Genomic DNA, 23,824 nt, shown 5'->3' with positions numbered 1-23,824 from the left:
TGTAAGCAGAGGAGACTATAGGCAATAATTGAGCTTTGGTTGAGGGACAGAGGGAGGGAAGGTATGGATCATAGAGAAGCTGGCTAGGCTGCTGAAAGTTTCAAGCAAAGGATTTCTACTTTTTTTTTTTTTTTAACACAGAGTCTCACTCTGTTGCCTGGGCTAGAGTGCCATGGTGTCAGCCTAGCTCACAGCAACCTCAGACTCCTGGGCTCAAGCAGTCCTCTTGCTCCAGGCATGTGCCACCATGTCCAGCTAATTTCTTTCTATTTTTAGTAGAGACAGGGTGTCGCTCTTGCTCAAGCTGGTCTCGAACTCCTGAGCTCAAACCATCCACCTGCCTTGGTCTCCCAGAGTGCTAGGATTACAGGCATGAGCCACCGTGCCTGGCCAAGATTCCTAGTGGTAAATTAGTTTAACACATTGACTGCTACACTAGAAAAAAAATTTTTTTCCTTGGGGCCACAGTGTTTTATTATGAAAATAGAATAAAAACTTTGAAAACAAAACGATCCTTTCTAATTTAATGAAAAATTTGTTATTTTTTTATTGTTTCCATGCGTGAGTTAAATGCAACTTGAAAAATAGTTCTCTCAGCTCCCAAGATGAAGAGATGTGTGAGTTACATATGCTTCACAAGGCTCCAGGCTCAAAACGAGCATGAGTTAAATATAACTCACATGGCAGTTAATGTGTTAAAATTGATCAGGTGTGCCTTAAATGCCAAAACAGTTTAAACAGGATTTATAGGCTTTGACCAGAGTGATGACATAATATCAAAGAGGTGTTTCAGGAAAATAAATATGGGAGCAACACAGAAGTAGGGGCTTATTAAGTTTTGTTTGAGGTAGAAAGAAAAGAGGCCAAGGAGATTTAATGTAGGAAAACTAATTAGGAAAGGTAAAAGTCAGAAGGGGGTAGGAAGAGAAGGAATGAATGATGGATGTGTTGAATTAAAAATTCACAAAATTTGAAGACCATTTGAATGGCTGCAGCAATGGAAAAGGAGAGAGGACTCCCTGAGATGGGTCGCCTCTGGAGCCTGAGTAGAGAGACAGTGAAAGGAGATAATGCTGAAAATCAATGGTCTATGTGTAAGGGAAGGAGACTCCCTTTTAAACTTCCTGAGTTACAAAACATAACCTTTTACAGGTTGCAGTGTGGAAATTGAAAACGTAAGACTGGAGTACAAGTGAAGGCGGAAGCAAGGGATGACAGGCAGTGAGTTCCAACTGCCAAAGATCTCACCATACTGCAGAGCTATAGACATAGAACTGAGCTTGGCCACATTTTAATTTTCACATTTGTTTTACTGCCTGTATTTAGGACTATTGCTGGGAAGACCATGGTTATTCTTTGGTAAATCGCCTTTATCCAGATGTGGGACAGTTGATTGATGAAAAGTTTCATATTGCTTATAATCTTACTTATAATACAATGGCAATGCACAAAGATGTCGATACCTCAATGCTTAGACGGGCTATTTGGAACTATATTCACTGCATGTTTGGAATAAGGTTAGTCTTTTTTCCTATGTTTATAAAGAGATGTTTTCCTCTGGGCTAAATTATTCGATGCTTGGAGTGCACATGCACACAGACACATGTATACTCACAACCATCCCCTCCCTGATAACTTATTTTTATGCTTCAAAGAATTGCTTTATTGCAACTTAGTTTTTTCCTCTCTCCTAGCAAGGCAGGAGGGAGAGTTAGGGACTTTGACAACAGTTAAATGACAGCTGCCTCAGGGAAGGGAAGACAAGCAAGCTGGTCCTAGAACATAGATGAAAAGAGGCAAAGTTTGTCACCAAGTACCTGTGGTGTTTTTTCTCTTTGTATCATCTTTTATCTCCTGACACACTCGTGTTTCAGTCTACTAGGAACTCAGTGCCCTTACATTGCCCCTCTGGCTGTTCTCAAGCTCTTTCTTGAAGAGTACCTAGTCCCATAATACTTAATCAAAATTCAAAACTCTCATGTCCTTATGGTTAGATATTCAGCTATGTTATTATGTTTATAGAAAATGCAGCCATTATACACCACCTTCTCACACATGCATACCATCTTCATGTTGCAGTGCTTTCTGATTATTCTAGCTGTAAATCAGAATTTCTCTTGCTATTCATTTTATCATTGACTCTGGTCAAAACCTACAAATCCTATTTAATGTAATCTAAGTTAATTTCCCACTAATCAGTGGCCAGACCATGGACTTTAGCCTCCTGGATGGTTGTAGGGTCAACTTTGCAAGAACTTTCTCCTTTTTCCACTGAAAATCCAATAGACTTCAGTGCCTGTGTGATCTGGAATCCATTACCCAGTGGAGCAGACACTGGTGCAGGCAACTCTTGGCTTAAAGCAGGACAGGCTCTCCTAAGTATAACCATGGCCTCACAGTGTCTAGACCATCCTTCTCCCTCCACACACCCTACCTCTTTCTTCTCTGCCCCTGTAAACTCCTAGAAACATAAGTAAAATAATTTTAATTATTTTTATTTATATGAGTGACTTACAATTTATATATCATGTCATAGTATCAGTAACAAATATAATTAATTTGTTAATTTCTTAATTTCAGCAATACTCAAATTCTGTTTTCAGAATTTTTTCCTCACAGTATGGTAGCTTATTCATGATTGTAAATATACACTGTTGCTTGGTGCCCAGTGCTACAGTGTTAATACTGTCAACTTTCAGGAATGATTTGCTTGGGCACTAGAAAAAGTACTCTGTTTCTTATCCCTTTATTCACTTATCTACCCCCAATTGTAAAGCTATATCATTTGGGGGGACAGCTGCCTATACACAAAGAGGGAAAAATAATACAGCATTTACTATTGATGTATATACTTTTGTAAGAAGAAAACAGGATTATTACACTGAAAATATAATTCTAACTATGTCTTTTAACAGATATGATGACTATGACTATGGTGAAATTAACCAGCTATTGGATCGTAGCTTTAAAGTTTATATCAAAACTGTTGTTTGCACTCCTGAAAAGGTTACCAAAAGAATGTATGATAGCTTCTGGAGGCAGTTCAAGCACTCTGAGAAGGTATGTGCCTATTGTGGCTTGTTTACTCTGTAACTTAGCAGGGATTCTTAGTCTCCTTCACCTAACCTAATGGCTCTGAAACCCTTTCCATCACCCCCAGCAACCCAAAGAAGAACATTCCAGGACAGCTGTCTCAGGTACCCCCTTGGATGGGAACTTCATTATGGTGATAGAGTAAAAGAATAAAGACAGGGAGGACAGGTGCATTGGCTTATCTTCAGAAGTGCTGGCATGGCTGTCACCACATAGGAGAAAAAAGACTGTTTTGTAAAAGCTTTTTTTTAATTGGGTAGGGTAAAAATGTCTGGTCTCTTTGAAACATCTTTATAGAAATTACTGAATAATGATTTGGCAGGGGAAGTTTAGCATTCTGATTCTGATAAAGCAGTATCTGGATTTCTGAAATATAACAAACCTCTAAAAAGAGAGTTGATGAAATATAAATGAAAACTCAAAACATCTGAAAAGAAATTGATATTCTCTTCAACAAATCTAAGAATTTTATTCTAGTGCTACATAGAAAATGTTATTTATGTGTTTTAGATGCACTGAAAAACTGATTGTGAATGCTTGTAACCTTCCCTCTTACGATGTTGTATTTTATATTCAGGTTCATGTTAATCTGCTTCTTATAGAAGCTAGGATGCAAGCAGAACTCCTTTATGCTCTGAGAGCCATTACCCGCTATATGACCTGATGCCTTTCCTCCGTTAAAGATGATTCTGGAATGATCAGCGGATATAGTGTACAAGGGGAAGGTACTAAGCCCCAGGACCAATGGTAGATAAAAGAATTCAGAAATCCATTGTGCCATGATTCATTTAGTTTCTGCTATGTTACTCTGGCACGAGCAGTGAATGCTTGGCAGCTTCAAGTTTAGAACTGTGAAGAAGGGCTGCCATTCACAGTATTTTGCTTTTTGACAGTACAAGATGCTGTGTAACTGTTTTAATACAGCAAATAGTAACTCTCCAAGTCCTGTTGCTTTTATGTTAAATAAGATAACAAGAATTGGAGCATGCAAAGAATGGGAGTTGGATAATGACTTAAGCTTTATATATAAAGAATTTTAGAAGATCTTGGTGCTGCTATTCCTGCTGGTGGAATGAATAGATGGCTGTTTCAGTTAAGCTATTAGTAATAAAAGTGAACATTGCTACTATCTGAGCCTATATAATTTGTGTGGTTTCAAATTAAACATGCATATGTGTTAAATTTTTTTTGCATCTAAAAAAGAATCACAGCTCAGCACAGACCATTTTGATGGAAATAGTTCATTTCTTTCATTATAGTTTTTTTTTTAATTCAGAGTTATTGGATGATATTAAATTTCAGTGGCATTCTTAAAGATTTTCTTCAAAAAACAATCTTAAAGTATATAAATTATTTAAAAAACTGGCTGTCTTTTGATATGCTATTTCACAAGATTCTGACACTGGAGGGCAGCTGTCTTTTCCAGCACCAAAGTTGTGGGAAATGTTGCTGTAGACTGCTGTGCAGTCCCAAGTGCATTCTGTCCCTCAGCTCCTGCCTGCCCTGTGGTCCCCACTTTAAAGGTTGTGTGGCTCCTTAAATAATAAAGCTGGAAAATATTTTTAGTCAGGTTATCAAATTTGATTTACAAAAATGCTAACTTTGAAATGCAAACAAATTTGAAAAAAATGTATTAAGTACTTTGTATTCTGGAAGTGTGAATTGCTTTTGAAGTCTGTCAGTATTATTGATATTTTTCAATAAAGAATAATTTTTCTCCAATTTTGTTTGCTGTCTCAATCTCTTAAAAAGTCATGACTTCACAATTAGTAACAATTCTGAGTTTCTGTCACCTTTCATAAGCCAAGTAGACTCACACTTAAATAAATAATGCTATATTTAGATGAGCCTGCTAAATAGCAAAACCCTTGAAGCCATTTTAAAGGATACAAAGAAGTATAGATCTTCTCTTCAGGATCTGATCTGGAAATAGCTGGTACAATCCCATGTCTAGTCCTTTTTCAATTGAGATGCTTTAGAGTTCAAATAGAATTTCAAGAATTATTAGAAACAAGGATTCATTAAGTAGTAGTCATTAAGGAGAGACTACAGAACAAAAAAATGATACTTTATCAAACAACTAGAAATAGTTCTAAATTAAAGCTGTTGTAATAACTCATTACTCATCAAAACATTTATTCAGCTCAGTCTGCTGCCTACACATTTATAGGGTGGGGTGGAAGTGGGGGTTGGAGAGGGACAATTTTGAATAGAAATGGTACCTGCCCTAGTGAGAAGACCATCACCTTAGCTAGAAAGAGACTTTAATGTGTTTAAAGAAATGTATAAGTCCATTTCAGTAATATCTCCATAGTCCTACCCATTACATTTGCATCTTGCCTTTTTCCTCTTCTATCTGCTGGGTTCTTACCATAGCAATACAGGTAAACACAAGAAGTAAGTCTGCATTGGATATAGTTAAAATTTTACTCTTTCTGCTTCTACTCTTTGTTTTTTTTACCCTCCTCTTGAAAATCCAAAATTCCTAGTAGAGGTTCTAATCAGCAGTAGTGTAATCACAAAACAATTGTCTTTGTCCATTAAAGCTATAATCACTTAGAAATCAGAAGTTGAAGATTAAATTTTAATAAGTAAAAAAGTATGTTCATAAAGTAATAAAAGTACATGTGATACAAAGTTGATGTTTCAATGCCTCCCATTTAACAGGTGTTTCCTGTTACTCAGAATGTTTTCTCAAAACTAAACACACAGGATTTCTAATGTTACTATAATCTTTGAAATGAATAGTTTCCAAAATAATTGGGGAAGGTAGATTACTCTAAGGGATATCAAAACCTTCCCCCACCAAAGGAAAATGTTTTTCTAAAATAATCATGGAGAGATTTCTGGATGAGGTTCCCAGGATTTAATTTTTTAAATCTGAGTTTTTTGATAAAAACTGGGGAACTTTTTTTTTATTAGGCCAAACTTAAGTATCATACTATCAGAATAAGATTAAATTCCAAACACTTCTGTATTCACAATTAGGTTTCACTTCATACAAAAGGTGTTGATATTGTAAATTGAAAGCCAAGAGTTTTTTATTTTTCCAGAACTTTACCTCTTCCAAATTAGTTTTAAAACAAACCACTAGTAGATAAGTAGATACATAAAACTTGTTGGATAAGTATTTTTTAATCAAGATACTCTGAAAGTTTGTTAGCATATTTGTATATGTGAATTATCAAGGGATAGCAAAAGGCAAGTAAATAGGCAGTAATGTCAACAAGATGGTGGGCTCATTCTGCCAGAGAGACACCAAGTTAACAATATATGGAGCAAAATACCTTTGGGTGAGAACTCTTAGAAACCAGCTGGGAAACTGCAATACTTAGGCAAATGTAAAGCCAGGAAGAGGCTACACCAAAAGGAATAGGAAAGTTTGTGGCATTTTGCTTACCCTGGCCCCTCCCTGGCACAGCATAGTATGATCATGAAGAAATCTCCCAATATCTGGCTTCTTCAGGAAAAAAGGAATAAAAACCTAACTTCTTTGCAATGTTCTGGCTACTCTGGAGGCTACCTGGGGGACTGGTTTCTGTCTTGCTTGACTCAGAGGACTGATGAGAGTGGTGGGATGGTTTGGATGCTGGTTGGAGGCCACTGAAAATAGAAGAGAGTTCAGTGGCACATTAGAGTAGCAGGGAGTGTGCAATTTGGCAGGCAGGTGCTAGAGGCAGCAAAAGGTTACAGAGAGGAATACTTAGAAACAAACAGCTCCTGATTGGTCCAAGTGCAGTGGTGTTTACAACTAATTGATCACAACCAGTTACAGATTCCTTTGTTCCTTCTCCATTCCCACTGCTTCACGTGACCAGCCTTAAAAAAAAAAAAAAGAAAGAAAGAAAAGAAAAAGAAACAGCTCCTGAGACGAAACAGGGAAATTATGACATAATTATGACAAAAGTAGCCATATATACTAAAATAAAAGCATACACACAAGCTCAGAGAAGACACATCCCCAGAAAAGTCTGAGAGGTTTCAGAACCCATAACCGGGATGACTGTATTTCCCTACACAAAGCCAGTCTGTAAAGATGGGAGAGAAGGCCGTTTTTCTAAATGCCCAAATTTAAGCAAAAGATTATAAAGCATACAAAGAAACAGGGAAACATGGTTCAATCAAAGAAACAAAATAAATCTCCAGATAGCTAACTCTAAATGCAGATCTCTGAAATTATCTGACAAGGAATTTAAATCAACTGTCTTAAAGATGTTCAATGGTCTAAAACAGGAGAGACAACTAAATGAAATTAGGAAAACAATGCATGAACAAGATGAGAATGTCAACACATATGCAGAAACTTTTATTAAAAAAAAACTAAACAGAAATCCTGGAGCTGAAAAATGCAGTAACTGAATTGAAAAAATTCACTAGAGGGATTCAACAGCAGACTTCATCAGACAAAAGAAAGAATCCGTGAACTTGGAAACAGATCACTTGATATCATCAAGTCAGGAACAAAAAGAAGAAAAATGCAGAGGGCCTAAGGGACTTATGAAACATCATCAAGCAGACCAATATACTTAAGACATCCTAGAAGGAGAAGAGAGACAGAAAAGGGCAGAGAGTTCATTTAACGATATAATGACCAAACACTTCCCAAATTTGAAGAAAGAAATGGATATACCAATTTAAGAAGCCCTATCCTATAAGTGGGATAAAGCCATAAAGACCCACACTGAGACATATTATAATCAAACTACTGGAAGTTGAAAACAGGGAATCCTAAAAGCAGAAAGAGAAAAGTAGCTCATCACTTATAAGGGAGTCACTATATGATTATCAGATTTCTCAGCAGAAGAAAGCAGTGGGATAATATAAAGTGTGGAAAGAAACTGTCAACCAAGAGTACAATTTCTGGCAAAACTGTTCTTAAAAAATGAAGGAATACCTAGGACTTTCCCAGATAAATATTGGAGTTTATTACCACTACACCTGCCCTACAAGAAATGCTAAAAAGAGTCCTTCAAATTGAAACAAAAGGACATTACAGAGCAATGCAAAGCCAAATGAAAATATAAAGTTTTCCAGTAAAGATAAACATATGGGCAAATATAGAAACCTATATTATAATTTTGGCATATACATCCATTTTTAATTCTTGTATAGAATTTAAAAGACAAAAGAATAACTATAAATCTACGTTAATGGGTACATAATATATAAAGATGTAATTTGTGAAGTAGGGGGCCAGACAGAGCTGTAAAGGAAGTTTTTATATGATTAAAGTTGTTACCAGTTTAAAATAAATTGCTGTAACTAAGATGTTTTATATAATCCCCATGGTAACCCACAAAGAAAAATATCTCTAGAACTGAAATGAAATGGAATCAAAGCATATTACTACAAAAAAAAAAAATCAATGAAACACAAAGGAAGACAGTAAGAAAGAAAGTGAAGGACAAAAAAGCTACAAAACAATAAAATGGCAATAGTAAATCCTTCCCTCTCAGTAATTATGTTAAATGTAAGTGGATTGAACTCCCTAATCAAAAGACACAGATTAGCTGAACGTATTAAAGACCCAACTATATGCTATCTATAAGCAACTCACTTCAGATCTAAGGACACCCATAGGCTAAAATTCCATGCAAATGATACCCAAAAGAGAGCAGGGTGGCTATACTGCTATCAGACAAAATAAACTTTAAGTCAAAAACTATTTCAAGAACCAAAGAAGGATTTCATTTATTGTTAATGATAACAAGGTCAATTTACCAGGAAGATATAACAATTATATATACATCAAATATCAGAGCTCTTAAATATATGAAGCAAACATTGACAAAATTGGAGATATAGGCCGGGCACGGTGGCTCACGCCTGTAATCCTAGCACTCTGGGAGGCCGAGGCGGGTGGATCACTCAAGGTCAAGAGTTTTGAGACCAGCCTGAGCAAGAGCGAGACCCCGTCTCTACTAAAAAAAATAGAAAGAAATGATCTGGACAACTAGAAAAAATATATATATATATATTATATATATATGTATAAAATTAGCCGGGCATGGTGGCGCATGCCTGTAGTCCCAGCTACTTGGGAGGCTGGAGGCAGAAGGATCGCTTGAGCCCAGGAGTTTGAGGTTGCTGTGAGCTAGGCTGACACCACAGCACTCTAGCCCAGGCAACAGAGTAAGACTCTGTCTCAAAAAAAAAAAAAAAAGTTGGAGAAATAGTAACACAAATATTAAAAGACTTCAATACTGTACTTTCAATAATGGATAGAACAACCAGACGGAAGATCAGTAAGGAAATAGAAGACTTGGACAGCATTATAGACCAGTTGGACTTAACAGACATGTACAGAATACCACCCAACAGCAGAACACACATTCTTCTCAAGTGTACGTGGAATATTCTCCAGGACTGAATATCTGTTAGGCCACAAAACAAGTCTTAAATTTTTAAAAAGTTGAAATCATACAAAGTATGTTCTCTGATCACAATGGAATGGAACTAGAAATCAATAGCAGATGAAAAACGGGAAAATGAACAAATATGTAGAAATTAAACAACACACTTTTTTTTTTTTTTTTTGAGACAGAGTCTCAGTCTGTTGCCCTGGCTAGAGTGAGTGCCATGGCATCAGCCTAGCTCATGGCAACCTCAAACTCCTGGGCTCAAGCGATCCTCCTGCCTCAGCCTCCCAAGTAGCTGGGACTACAGGTATGTGCCACCATGCCTGGCTAATTTTTTCTATGTATTTTTAGTTGTCCAATTAATTTCTTTCTATTTTTAGTAGAGACGGGTCTCGCTCTTGCTCAGGCTGGTTTAGAACTCCTGAGCTCAAATAATCCGCCCGCCTCGGCCTCCCAGAGTGCTAGGATTACAGGCATGAGCCACCACGCCCAGCCTGCACTTTTAAACAACTAATAATCAAAGAAATCACAAGGGAAATTAGAAAATATCTCCAGACAAAAGAAAATTTAAATAGAGCATACCAAAACTCACTGGATGCAGTGAAAGCAGTGCTAACAGGGACGTTTATACCTATAAAATCTTACATTAAAAAAGAAGACAGACCTCAAATCAACAACCTAACCTCATACCTCAAGGAACAAGAGAAAGGACAAACTAGTAAGCCCAAAGCTAGCAGAAGGAAAGAAATAATAAAGATTAGAGCAGAGACAAACAAAATAGAAAAAAAAAAAAAACAGACGACAGAAAAAAATAAACCAAGAGTTGGTTTTTTGAAAAGATCAACAAAATTGACAAACTTGTAGCTAGATTAGCTTAAGGGAAAAAAATATTTAAATAACTAAAATCAGAAATGAAAGAGGAAGCATTACAACTGATGTCACAGAAAAATATCGTAATATAAATTGATTGTACACCAACAAATTGGATAACCTAGAATCACACAGTGTACCAAGATTGAATCATGAAGAAACAGAAAATTTGAACAGATCTACAACTAGTAAGGATATGGAATCAGTTAATCAAAAAGCTCTCAGCAAAGAAAAACCCAGGACCAGATGGCTTTACTGGAGAATTCTACCAAACATTTAAAGAATTAACACAGATCCTCCTCAAACTCTTCTAAAAAATTGAAGTGAACACTTCCACACTCATTGTATAAAGCCAGTATTACCCTAATACCATAGCCAGAAAAAGATACCAGAAAATTATACACTAATATACCTGACAAATATTGATACAAAAATCATAAACAAAATACTAGCAAACAGAATTCAACAGCACAATAAAAGGATTATACACCATGACCAACTGGGATTTATTCCTGGAATGCAAGGATAGTTCAACATATGAAAAATCTATGTAATACACTATATTAACAGATGAAGGGAAAAAAATAACATGATCATCTCAACTGATGGAGAAAGAGCATTGGACAAAATTCAACACCCTTTCATAATAAAAACACTCAACAAACCAGGAGAAGAAACTACCTCAACATAATAAAGGCTGTATATGAAAAGCCCACAACTTAAATCATTTTTAATGGTGAAAGACTGAAAGCTTTTCCTCTAAGATAAGGAACAAGACAAGGATGCCTGCTCTCAACACTTCTGTTAAACCTAGTAGTAGAACTTTTAGCCAGAGCTATTAGGCAAAGAAAAAAAATAAAAAGCATCCAAATTGGAAAGGAAGATGTAAAATTATCTGTGTAGATGACATGGTCTTATATGTAGAAAACTCTAAAGATTTCACAAAATAACTGTTAGAACTAATAAACAAATTCAGTAAAGTTGCAAAATACAAAATCAACACACAAAAATCGGTTGCATCTCCATACACTAACAATGAACAATCCAAAAAGAAAAATAACAATTCCATTTGCAATAGCATCCAAAAAAAAAAATTTAGGAATAAATGTAACCAAACAGATATGCTACAATCTGAATGTTTGTGTTTTTCTCAACTCACATGTTGAAACCTAAACGCCCACATGGTAGTATTAAGAGGTAGAGCCTTTGGGTGTGATTAGGTCAAGAGAACTCCACCCTCATGAATGGGATTAGTGCCCTTATGAAAGAGGCCCTGGGAAGCTTGTTCTCTCCTTTCACACATGAAGACACAGCTAGAGGGTGGAGGACAAGCACCCTCACTAGACACCAACCAAATCCTTGGTCTTGGACTTCCCTGCTTCCAGAACTATAAGCAATAAATTTTTCTGTTATCTATAAATTACCCAGTCTAAGATAATTTGTTATAGCAGCCTGAAGAGACTAAGATAAAAGACTTGTACACTGAAAACTATAAAACATCACTATAAGAAATTAAAGACATAAATATTATAAATGAAAAGACATCTCATGTTTCTGGATTGGAAGACTTAATATTGTTAAGCTCACCCAAAGTGATCTGTAGATTCAATGCAATCTCTATCAAAATCCCAGTAACATTTTTTGCAGAAGTAGAGAATTTCATCCTAAAATTCATCTAGCATCTCAAGGGACTCTGAATAGCTGAAACAATCTTGAAAAAGAAAAAACAAAATTGGAGGTCTCATACTTCTGTATTTCAAAACATATTACAAAGCAACAGTAATCAAAATGGTATGGTATTGGCATAAAGACAAACTTATAGACCAATGGAATAGAGTAGACAGCCTAGAAATAAACACTTGCATATATGGTCAAATGATCTTTGACAAAAGTGCCAAGACCACTCAATAGGAAAAAGACAGTCTCTTCAACAAATGGTGCTGGGAAAATTAGATATCCACATGCAAAAGAATAAAGTTGGGCCCTTACATCATATACAAAAATTAACTCAAAATACAGACGTAAATATAAGACCTAAAACTATGAAACTGCTAGAAGAAAACAGAAGGAAAGTTTCATGACATTGGATTTGGCAATGCTTTCTTGGATATGACACCAAAAGCATAGGCAACAAAAGAAAAAATAGACAAATGGAATTACATCAGACTTAAAAATGTCTGTGCATCAAAGGACATACTCAACAGAGAGAAAAGACAACCTACAGAATGACAGAAAATATTAGAAGGTATTTACAAATCATATATCTAATAAGGAGTTAATATCCAAAATACATAAAGAACTCCTACAACTCAAAACAAAAAACCAAATAACCCAATTTTAAAATGGGTAAAGGACTTGAATAGACATTGCTCCAAAGGTGATATACAAATGAACAAAAAACATGAAACAAAAACATGAAAAGATATTCAACATGACTAATTATGAGATAAGCAAAACAATATTAAAATGAGATATTACTTCACATCTATTAGGATAGCTATTATTTTTTAAAAAAACAACAAAACAAGTGTTGGTAAGGATGTGGAGAAACTGGAACACTTGTGCACTTTTGGTGAAAATATAAAATGGTATCATCGCTGGGAAAAATAGTATGGAGATTCCTCAAAATATTAAAAATAAAATTATCATATGACCTGGCAATTCTACTTGCTAGGGACTGAATATTTGTGTCCCCCCAAAATGCACATGTTGAGGCCCCATGTGGTCTTTCGGAGGTAAGTAAATCATGGGGGTGGGGCCCTCCTGAGTGGCATTAGTGCCCTTTTAAGGAGAGACATGAGAAAGATGATCTTTCTCTCTCTCCACCATGCTAGGATTCAAGAAGGCATGTTTCTACAAACCAGGTAGAGCGTGCTCACCAGGAACCGAACTGGCAAACACCTTGATCTTAGACTTCCTGGTCCAGAACTATGAGGAGTAAACTGTTGTTGAAACCACCCAAACTATGGTTTGTTTGTTAGTGCACCCCAAACTAAGACTCCACTTCAGGGTATACATACAAAAGAACTGAAAACAAGATCTCAAAGAGATATTTGCACACCCATATTCATAACAGCATTATTCACAATAGCCACGATATGGAAGTAATCCAAATGTCCATCAACAGATGAATGAATTAAAAAAAAGTGGTATATACATATAATGGAACATATTCAGTCTTAAAAAGGAAGAAAATCCTGTCACAGGCTACGACATAGATGAAACTTGATGACATCATCCTAAGTGAAATAAGCCAGTCACAAAAAGACAAATACCATATGGCTCCACTTAAACAAGATCTCTAAAGTAGTCAAATTCATAGAAATGGAAAGCAGAATGGTGGTTGCCAAGGGCTAGGGGGAGGAGAAAGTGGGGAGTTGTTGGTTAATGAACATAGACTTTCAGTTTACAGGATGAAAAAGTTCTAGAGATCTATTGCAGAGCAATGTGAATATTCTTAACACTACTGAAATGTATACTTAAAAATGATTAAAATGGTAAATTTTGTTATGTGTTTTTTAACCACAATTTTTTCAAAAAGGTAAGTAGACAGTTCCAAATGGTCCAGCTTGCACATGAGCCTGGGGGGAGCGTAAGAGAACAGGTATAATAGTGTCTCACCCTAAGTTACTATATTATATTAGTTATAAATACTGAGGAGACTGTTGCAGGGGGTGGAGTTTGATTTTTTTCACTGAAAGCAGAATATATAGCTTGCTATGGATATAATACAGACTTACATCCTTAAATGTTTTAGAGAGATTAGCCCCTCTGACTAAACTGATTTCATCTCTTGGAGTGAATTTACTAGCATATATTATGAATTATTGACTAGGACTACAATAAGGTGAGCGTCCCTGGAGGATTTTGCTGAGCCCAAACCAGGAATGAACCCCAGAGTAGAACCACCCTCAGAAAATCTATTTGTTCCTGGAAATGTAGATTTAGGCTTAGATTTAGGCTTCGAGAGCCCACACTGTCTAGGATGCCCTCATCCCATGAGTCTTGGTATTTTGTAGGGGTAACAGAGGAGCTGTTTGTTAATAACAGCTTTTCTCCAAGCAGAGTAGTGAATTTCTTTTTATTTACAAATCACGGTTCATTTGGCTAGTATAGGATAACAATAGTAATCTCAATTTCTTTTTTTTAATCATTTATTCAAACTTACTCAACAAAGAACACAAACTAATAAACTACTTGCCATCATAACGTTATAACTTACTGAGTGCCTACTGCACATCATACACTGGACTGGGCAATTTGCACATTTAATGGTTTGTTCTAAACTATGCTACAAGAAAAAAACTATACTATGATAAAATAGATATTATTCCCATTTTACAGTTGAAGCTCAAGAAATTAAGTTACTTGCTCAAGGCCCACACAGCTAGCAGGAGAGAGTTAGAATTCGAACTGAGACCTGCCAAATACCTAAGCCTGCACTCTTTCTAATATATCCTATCACCTCTCTAGACACAGAGAGTTACAATTAGAAGGACTGTCTAGTCCAGTCATTTTATTTCAAATGAAAAGAAAGGTAAGATAGTTCCTTTTTCATCTATTTTACTTATTTAGTAAAGAACAGATGGCCTAAAGCAGTCTTCTCTAAGTTTTTCTGCTTACTCTTTCTCTTAATATGAGGACCAGAAAAATACTGGTACCTAATCAAAAAATGTATTATTAGACGTAGTAAGAATTAGTTTAGATGCTTATGTAGTAATGTGTTCCATTCATGTTGACCACCATTCTTTCCATATACATAATCTAATAGTCTTTATTGCATAGTTCATTTAATAAACTGACAAGCACTTAAATCCCTAAATTGCTAAATCAAGATTTTAAGACTAGAACTAAGCTATTTAATAGAGAATAAAAGCCATTTAACTTAAAAAATGTATATCTTCTCATCTTACATTTCTCATAGCAGAAAATATAACCTGTATTAATATATTCATTTTTCCATAATACCTAACAAGAAGAAATGCTTATTCCTCTTTAAAGACTTAGGCTACTCACTAAAACCAGTAGTTGAAAAACTTTCAATATTTGTTAATACCAAAAAAAAAAGTTCATGTTTGTTACCACTTCTTAAGAAGGAAGGAGACCTGACTTCCTGTTTCTGTTGTTAATCTGCATCACGTTAGAAAGAAGGAATAGGCAGGGGTTCCAGGAAGGTGTGATGTCTCTGAATTCGCTTTAGAAGCTGCTGTGCCACAGGTTTGAATTCTGTTTCCCAATGGAATTTGTGATAGTTTTTTAGGTCTTGGTCAAAGCTGCCATCCAGTGCTAGTTCTTCATCTGTATCAGGAAAATTTAAATTACAGCAATTATTTGGAAATGTAACCCTATTGAATAGAGTTTAATTTTTGATGACATGATTGAACTCGCCCTGGGTCATCTTTAATATCAACATAACACAAGATAGGATTTGGGAGACATTCTTTACTCTCTTCTGTTCTTCAAAAATATATTATTTTAAAATAAGTATAATTTAGTTTCTTAATTTAAAAGGGCAATAATTTTTTCAAAAAACATCCTAGATTGAATTAAGCTCTTATTTCAACTAATCCCTTAGTTGTTTTTACATGTAAGTTTGCATCCAAAAGTCAGATCACAATTTCTCAGAATAAACAAAGTATTAATAGGTTACTTCCTTACATGTACATTAGAAAATTTATTTACTTTAATGGTTGACAGATATAAAAGGAGTCAGGAAATCTTTTGGGAAAGGAGCTCAGTTAAATTTGATGCTTTAAACTTTACTGAAAATCAGAACTTCCCTGGCTTCAAAGCAGCAGGGATACAGTACTTTCAAAGGACAACCACCCATCCCCACATTCTCTCCAATAACTGTGAAAACTGGGGGACTTCTAATACTCTCAAGGAGTGTTAGAATTCCACATCAGTCCGTGGATAATGCAGAAAAGCACTTGTAAAAATGAAATGCAAAATCACAACTTTAATTTGATTCCTAATCCAAGGGCACCCTGAATTTTGTGAATACCGTAAATACATTGAACCCAAGTAGGAAGATAAATGGCCACTGAGGTTTCTGTGTTGACTTGGCACCACATTTTTCCTTGTTTATATTGGGCCTCACGCCCCGTGTGATAGACCTCAGGAAAGTGCACTGGCCTGCCAGTCAGAAGATGGGCTCTGCCACTTCCTAGTTCTGTGGCCTCAGGCAGACTTCTTAGATGGCAACCACTAAGTCCTAAAATGACCACAAATGTTGGTACTTACATAATTTGCAAACATTTTTTTATAGGGCCAATTAAAATCCTATTATATAAAATGCTTCATCACTCTGTTTATATCAGATTTTCTACACCGAACTTTTGTGTACACGTGACGTATACTTTGGCACTATGGGTATTAGTGTCGCCATCCAGAATAAGATAAGGGAGTCTGGAATCCCAGTTTGCCCCTTCCCCTCCTCACAACCAACTGGACAACTATGCAGTTCTGAGATAAGTTCTGGGCAGACACAAACACTTCAGCAAGGAGCTCCATGGAGACCTGTAAGCAAACCTGGATCTCCCACCCATAAGATAACCAGGACGTGAGGGAAGGAGAATGCAGGTGGTGTCTGATGGTTTGTTGCCTTTAAAGCCCTTCCCATTTGGCTACTTTCGGACAGGAAGAGTCTGCCAGACTCAGTAAGTTCAGACTTCTAGGTCATTTTCCTGCTTACTCTTTTCCAGATTTTAATGAGCACTAAACTTTTGTTGAAAAATGAATTCTGTTGTTTTATGCCCTCCTTTCCCAAGCTGCTTAGGGCTGAGAAGTGTGGCCCAAGCACTTTGAGGTTCCTTCCTCTGCCTAGGGCTTTGGTTGGATTTGGTAGTTTTAGCAAAGTCGCTGTTGGTTTTTTGCTTTTGTTTTTTTTTTAATCTAATGTCAAGACTATGTTACTATTCTTGAGACCCAGCCTATAGTTAATCTACACGCAAACCATATTAATTCTAAACTGGGTTAGACAAGATAATAAGAGTAGCAAAATCACTCCTCTTTGAAACTGCTACTTTGAAACTAAGTTTCAAAGTAAATACAGCAAAATGTATAAAAAGTGCCACATTATTTTGGGTATTAAATTTTAACTTATACTGCAAAGAGTGGTAGTGGCTGACTCAATAAAAATTTAGGTCTATGATTCACACTTTTTTGACCGTGACCCAAAGTAAGAAACATTTTGTAACTGTGTATACATATACTTAGATACTTTTATACAAATAACAAATGTTTCATAATAGAATGCTTACCCTTACTACATGCAATATGCCCTGATATTTTCTTTCTTTGCTACTTCATTTTTAATAATGCTGGTCACGACCAACTAAATTGCTTTCAGAACCCATGGTGTAAAAAGCACTGATTCATATAACCAATCATTCTTAAGCGTTCTTTGTGCACAGCACATTTCTAAATACTAAAATTTGGGGCAAGATATTAGAAAGGATTAAAAGAGTTAAAACAATAAGTTTGTCAGTGATCTGGACAATCACCATTATTGTTTAAGTGTCCTGCAGCATCAATAAAAGCTTTCCTTACTCATTGCACCATTTCCTAGCTTGCCATTTGGTGCTGTTTAAGGGATTTATTAATATTATTGCCCTGACTATTCTAAGGTACATTCCTCTTGTTCCAGAAGCACCTGATAGCTCTTTGGCATAGGTTTGATGATATGATCCTTCAACTTGAACATGGGACCCCCTCTTGTCACAAACCCTGGGAGCCACATTTCACATACCTTATGATAAACACACAATAATCTAATGTGCTTCCTGTTTGTAACAATAAACCACACACACTGGTCATCAATTGCCGGCTCCCACCCACCCAAGAGGAGCTCGTGATAGACTGGAATATCAGGGTACACCACTTAGAAACTGCAAGACCCACACGCCACTAATGAGTTCGTAAGACATGACTGCAGTATATTGGGAAGTTTCAGACGTACATTCTTTTAAAGCCACTTTGCAGAAAGACTGTCAACATCCTTCTTGTTTTTTTCTAGTCACCCAGCAAGAAAAAGCTAGGTAACTTACTATATTAATTGCCTTGCCATGATTTCCCAAAAAACAGTGCTCAAACTTCAGCATGGGCCTTGGTGATTTAATAGCTCACCCTGTTTTCAAAATAGCCTGTTTTTCTAGCTATCTCTGTAAAAGAATCGGAATTCAAATACAGCCTCACCCACATGTCCATTTCACTTGCAGCAGCCCAACTTCTCAGACAGCCAGACCCCGTCAGAGGGTCTGAGTGCCCACCGCTGCGAGAAAAGCCAGGAGGCAGCACAGACCCCCCGCACAGCCCATGAGGCCCAGCCCAGATTCACAGGAGCTCTTCATCAGTGAGAATCGGTGATGCTTTGTACAGTGACTTGGCTCCCTGATCGAACTGTGTTTGTTTGTTGTCACCCATGCCACAGTCCCTTCCACAGGGTGGGGTGGAGTAAGGGTGTACTATGTAATGGAATAGCAGGAAAACACAAAGCTAGATGTTTATTTTCTGATGAAAAGTCCTGGCTTTGCCACAGTATGACCTTGGCCAAGTCACTTACCCTCCTAGGCCTACTTTCCTTACCTGTCACCTAGCTAATGACCTCAGAGAGATCTTGGGAAAATAGAATGAGCATCCCTTTAAAAGGATATAGCCCTATTAAAACAAAGGTACCACTATTGTTAGCCAACCCACAAGCATCTATCAAGTACCTTCTTTGTATGAGGCAATACCCTTTTCCTTATGGGGCCCAGTGGGAGTGGGGAAATAAGATAAAACAAGAATACAGGAAAAGTTAGAGTTCATGATTAATTACTGTAAAGAAGTACAGATTTCCTATGACTAGACTATGACTGTGGGCTTCAAGAGCTATCCAAGAAGGGCCTGCAAGGACAGGCAGCATTTAGATAGGCAGGCAGGGAACACGGCATGTGCAAAGGCACAGAGGTTGGAGAAGCACAAGTAGATGCCCAATTTGACTATAAGAGAAAGCTGGGAGTGGAGCACAGTTGGCCCTCTGCATCCATGGGTTCCCATAACCAACCACAGATTGAAACTATTTGAAAAGATAAAAATGATAATAAAAATACAAATTTTTAAAAATACAGTATAACAACTATTATATAACATTTACATTGTATTAGGTATTATAAGTAACGTAGAGATGATTCAAAGTATACAGGAGGATATGCGTAGGTTCTATGCAAATTCTACCCCATTTTGTATAAGGGACTTGAGCATCGTGGATTTAGGTATCTGAGGGGGGTCCCAGAACCAATCCCCCGTGGATACCGAGGGGTAACTGTAATAGGCCCACTAAAGCCAAGTGCCTTCCAGGTATACTGCCCCCTTCTGAGACACCCGTCATCCCACCCCTGCTTCTGACCCATCTTTGTGCCTCATGGCCCCACCATCCTTGTTATTTATGGCTGATTGCCCCAGGTGTAGGTAACAAAGGAAGCCACAGGGAGCCTGTCACAGAGGCAGGAAAGCCCTACACCACAGCAGAGTGACTTGCTGAACCAATCGCATTTATTCCCTGCACGGGGGACACAGAAAAGTGCACCAGCAGAGGAGACCAGAGGGACACATGCTGAGTGCAGCTAGTGAAGCCATGACCAAGCAGGAACCTAGAGGGAGAAGGAGGGAGAGAAGACAGAACTTTTTCTATGACAACAGAGAGAAAGCAGAGCCAGGTCTCCAGAACGGGGAGCCTGGAGGGGAGCTCACGGTGTCTGCTGCTCAGTGGACCTCAGGGAAGCTTTGGGCAATATCTTGTTTCCTGGCTTCCTTCCTCCTGGTACATCCTTCCCCTTAAACTCCTTCACTAACCAGGGCAGAGGTTCTCAATCCTGGCTACATATCAGACTCACCTGTGGAACTTCTTAAAACAGATTCTCAGCCTCACCCCAGAGCTACTGAATCAGAATTCCTAGGGATGGGGCCAGGAAAGTGTTTAAGTTGTTCAACTCCACAGCTGATTTCAATGCTCCGCCACCACTGAGAACCAGATTAAGGCAACCTGAGCGTGCACTTCTGCTCCCTGCAACCTGAGAAAGCTTAATATTTATAGAGCAGACTGTGAACCTTAATTTAAAATCATGCTCATTTTTTTCTTATGTTTTAAAACACATACACAAAATTATATTTACCCCAAATTTCACATCAACCTAGCAAACCTGGTTCTTTCAAATAACTTCTGAGTTTCAGTTCCTGTTTAATAATATATATGACAACTCTTAAGAGTTTACAAAGCACTTTAGCCATCTTTTGAAGACTTGCTATGTGTCAGGCACTGTTTTAAGCTCTTTGTACACATCTGCTCATTTGTTATCCTACCAACCTTGCAAGGAGGACATTAACTATCCCCATCTTGGAGATGATTACATACAATTTCAGAGAGGTTAAGCCCAAGATTTAGAGACTTGTAAAGGGGCTGATGGCTTACACCTGTAATCCCAGCACTTTGGGAGGCCAAGGTGGGAAGATGGCTTGAGGCCAGGAGTACAAGCCCAGCCTGGGCAACATAGTGAGACTCTATCTCTACAAAAAAATGTTTTAAAAAATTAGCCAGACCTGGTGGCAGGTGCCTGTAGTCCCAGCTACTTGGGAGGCTGAGGCAGGAGGATCACTTGAGCTCAGGAATTTGAGGTTGCAATCAACTATGATCACACCACTGCACTCTAGCCTGGGTAACAGCAAGACTCTGTCTCAAAAAAGGAAAAAAGAAAACAAACTTGTAAGGGATAAGGTGATAACTTAGACTCAGAACTGTCTGACTACAAGCCTTCTGAGTCTTCCCATTATGCTCTCAGGATGCTTGTTGGAGCCACATAACTCCTTGGGGCAGGACAGGGGTCATGTCCCCATTTTAGAGATGAAAAGACAGGCTATGAGATTCTCTTGTCTGAATCACACCACCCGTGAGAGCCAGAGGATTCGAACTCATGGCTCTGAGTCACACTGAGCCTTTCCACACGGAGTCACTGACTCAGTGCAGTGCCTGGGAAGTGATGAGCACATCTTCATTTTGGGAAAAGAATTACTGAAAACACTCAACTCATTTACTGACTCAAATAATTGTTTTTAGATCTAACCCAGGATAAAAAAAATTTTCCTAAAAATAGAAATTTTTTAAATGTAAGAAATGATCCTTTTTCCTTTGGTTTGTATCATTGATTTCCTACCTTTCAAGGATATTAACACCACTGTAATGTTGAGTAGTTTCACAAACCCTCCCCCACATTAAACCTAATTAAAATGTGTATTCATTTAAAAGCATAACAATTCAGTGTGGCTTTTAGCCATATTTTCTCAATTACAACAGTGTATACTTTTAAACAACAGAAATACATTTATGCTGATTTCTTATGTTTACGTACTCTATCGAAAATGCAAAAAAAAAAAAAAAAAAGCCATAGAAGAAATCATGACAGTATCCAATGAGTTAAAAGTCCTTCTGTCCCTATTATAAATAACATTCAACCTCTTCCAGATAGTTCCAAATTATAATAATCTTTAACATACTCTTGTTGCTTATAGAAATATAGTGACCCAAACACATACCAATATTTATCCATACAGGTCACGGAAAAATATCTCACTCTGATAAAACTCAAACTCATCACAGTCAGGAGTCTTACCTAAAAATGATGACAACAGGACTAAGAGTGTGTTGGTGTCTTCAGCTCCAAAACACGATGAAGCATTAGTGATATTTTCACTGAAGTTCCATAAAGTTTTGCAAACCAAGCAAGCCAGCTGCCAATCAGTAGGACCAAAATCTCTTAAACAATCCACTAACCTGTGTTAATAAAAGTCAAATTGAGAAGTTATTAGGTCATAATGTTTTTAATTTTAATATTTCAGCATGATATTGAATATGCATTATATGTAATTCAGTGATCATTTTAAAAAGTTTCTTATCTACAAATTTAAGTGGCTACAAAAGTAGCAATAATCTACTTCTGAATTATTTTAAGTGCCCAGTGGAACCTAAATCCCCACTTTTGCCCCAGCTTGGGGCTTCCAAATGTTGAAATACCTTTGCCCTGGACAAATGACAAGAGGGGCCCAAGCTTCTGAGAAAACTATATCCTTTGCACCCTGAGTGAGTAAGGACTCCATGCCTTGAAACTTACTTTTTAATGCCACCTCCTTCTTTTAGGATGACACGCTTGTCTTTATCCACAGTGAGATTTAGGAGAACACCACAGGCAGAAAAGCAAATATCCTGATGCTTAGCATCCAGCAATGCAATCATGAACTTGTGTACTGGGAAGGCAGAGAACAAATGCAGATCAGTGAGAGCTCAGGGTTCTCAGCTGTCTCTTGTTTTATAAATGGCACTGGGGAAATGGGGCGTGGCTTGCAAAACTGGAACCCCTATTAAGCGGCTTAACTTATTCTTTCTAGGGCTTTATCCGTCACCCAGCAGTGGGTTCCCCTACACCCACCACTCCCAGAGCCTGCTCCCCTACTTCCCAGATGCTGCTACACATGACCCAGACAGCAGCTGCCTCTCCAGGGTGGCGATAGACTCCCTGCTGGTGGAAAGGAGGGAGCACAGGTGACATTCATCTCTAACTGCTGGTTGTTCTCAAGGGCCTTTCTGAACCTCCAGCAACGACTCTCTTTAAATACACAGCCCGGAAAAGGGGAGTTGGCTCCTGGTGAGATCATCCTTGAATTCTCCCAGGGCCACATTTAAGACTCAGACTGCTGGAAACCAACCTGTGCCAAGGCAGGGCTTCCAGTGTAGGGATATCTCCTGCCGCAGGGGAATCCTTTTCTCCTACTCCTAAGAAACGGAACTGGGAACTCTGTCCTATTTTTCCGTCCCACAGCAGGAGCTGAGCAAAGAGCCGGAGGAGAATGGACAAGGTGTGCACTCTGCCTCCTCCCACTGTACTGAGCACCAGAGAGGGGGCCGCCCTATTGTGGCCTCGGCCCTATTGACTGGGTTGGGAAGTGAGCCTGGCAAAGGCTACATCACATACATATGTACTCTTAAGAGTATAACATGCACACCAAAATGTTAACAGCTATCTCTGGGGGAGTGAGATAATGAGTGACAGTTGACTGCTGCTGCTTTTTATATTTAATATCTGCATTATCTGAATTTTCTATCATGAACACAGATAATTAAGTTTTTAAAATTATTATTCTTACATGAAATACTTGAGACAAAGAGTATGTTAGTATAAACACTTGGGAATCTGCTGCCCAGTTTAAGAAATAAAATATTGCATTCAAACCAATATGCTATACATGGTAAATACATATAATTCTTGTTTACCAATTAAAAATATAAAATAAATTCTTTTCCACAGAGGCTGCACTAACTTACAGTCCCACCAGCAGTGTAGAAGTGTTCCTGTCTCTCCACATCCTCGCCAACATTTGTTTTCAGCTATAAAAATATAAAATAAATTCAGAAGGTTATTATGGGATCGAATGATTTTCCATCTCTGGGCAAAGAAACGGAATAACTGATTTGC

At 37.6% G+C, this 23,824-nt stretch overlaps 2 protein-coding genes across 4 annotated transcripts in view; one reads left to right on the top strand and one right to left on the bottom strand.

Moving 5' to 3' along the window:
- SESN1 (sestrin 1) overlaps positions 1-4,819 on the top strand; it is a 99,164-nt gene extending 94,345 nt beyond the window's left edge. For all 3 annotated transcript variants that reach the window (XM_012651220.1, XM_012651221.1, XM_012651222.1), the window contains exons 8-10: positions 1,327-1,517; positions 2,916-3,060; positions 3,671-4,819. In XM_012651220.1, the coding sequence (XP_012506674.1) occupies positions 1,327-1,517; positions 2,916-3,060; positions 3,671-3,757 (423 nt within the window). In that variant the 3' untranslated portion in view covers positions 3,758-4,819. The remainder of the gene's footprint in view (positions 1-1,326; positions 1,518-2,915; positions 3,061-3,670) is intronic.
- Positions 4,820-14,467: 9,648 nt separating this feature from the next.
- Positions 14,468-23,824, bottom strand: part of ARMC2 (armadillo repeat containing 2) — a 137,551-nt gene continuing 128,194 nt past the window's right edge. Inside the window, exons 14-16 of the mRNA XM_012651219.1 lie at positions 22,466-22,598; positions 21,968-22,128; positions 14,468-15,620 (exon numbers count right to left, since the gene is read on the bottom strand). Coding sequence (XP_012506673.1) covers positions 15,463-15,620; positions 21,968-22,128; positions 22,466-22,598 — 452 coding nt within the window. The 3' untranslated portion in view covers positions 14,468-15,462. The remainder of the gene's footprint in view (positions 15,621-21,967; positions 22,129-22,465; positions 22,599-23,824) is intronic.

Source organism: Propithecus coquereli, unplaced genomic scaffold, assembly GCF_000956105.1.
Source record: "Propithecus coquereli isolate 6110/MARCELLA unplaced genomic scaffold, Pcoq_1.0 Scaffold35, whole genome shotgun sequence".
Taxonomy (NCBI): Eukaryota; Metazoa; Chordata; class Mammalia; order Primates; family Indriidae; genus Propithecus; species Propithecus coquereli.
This window is presented reverse-complemented; position numbering and strand designations above follow the sequence as displayed.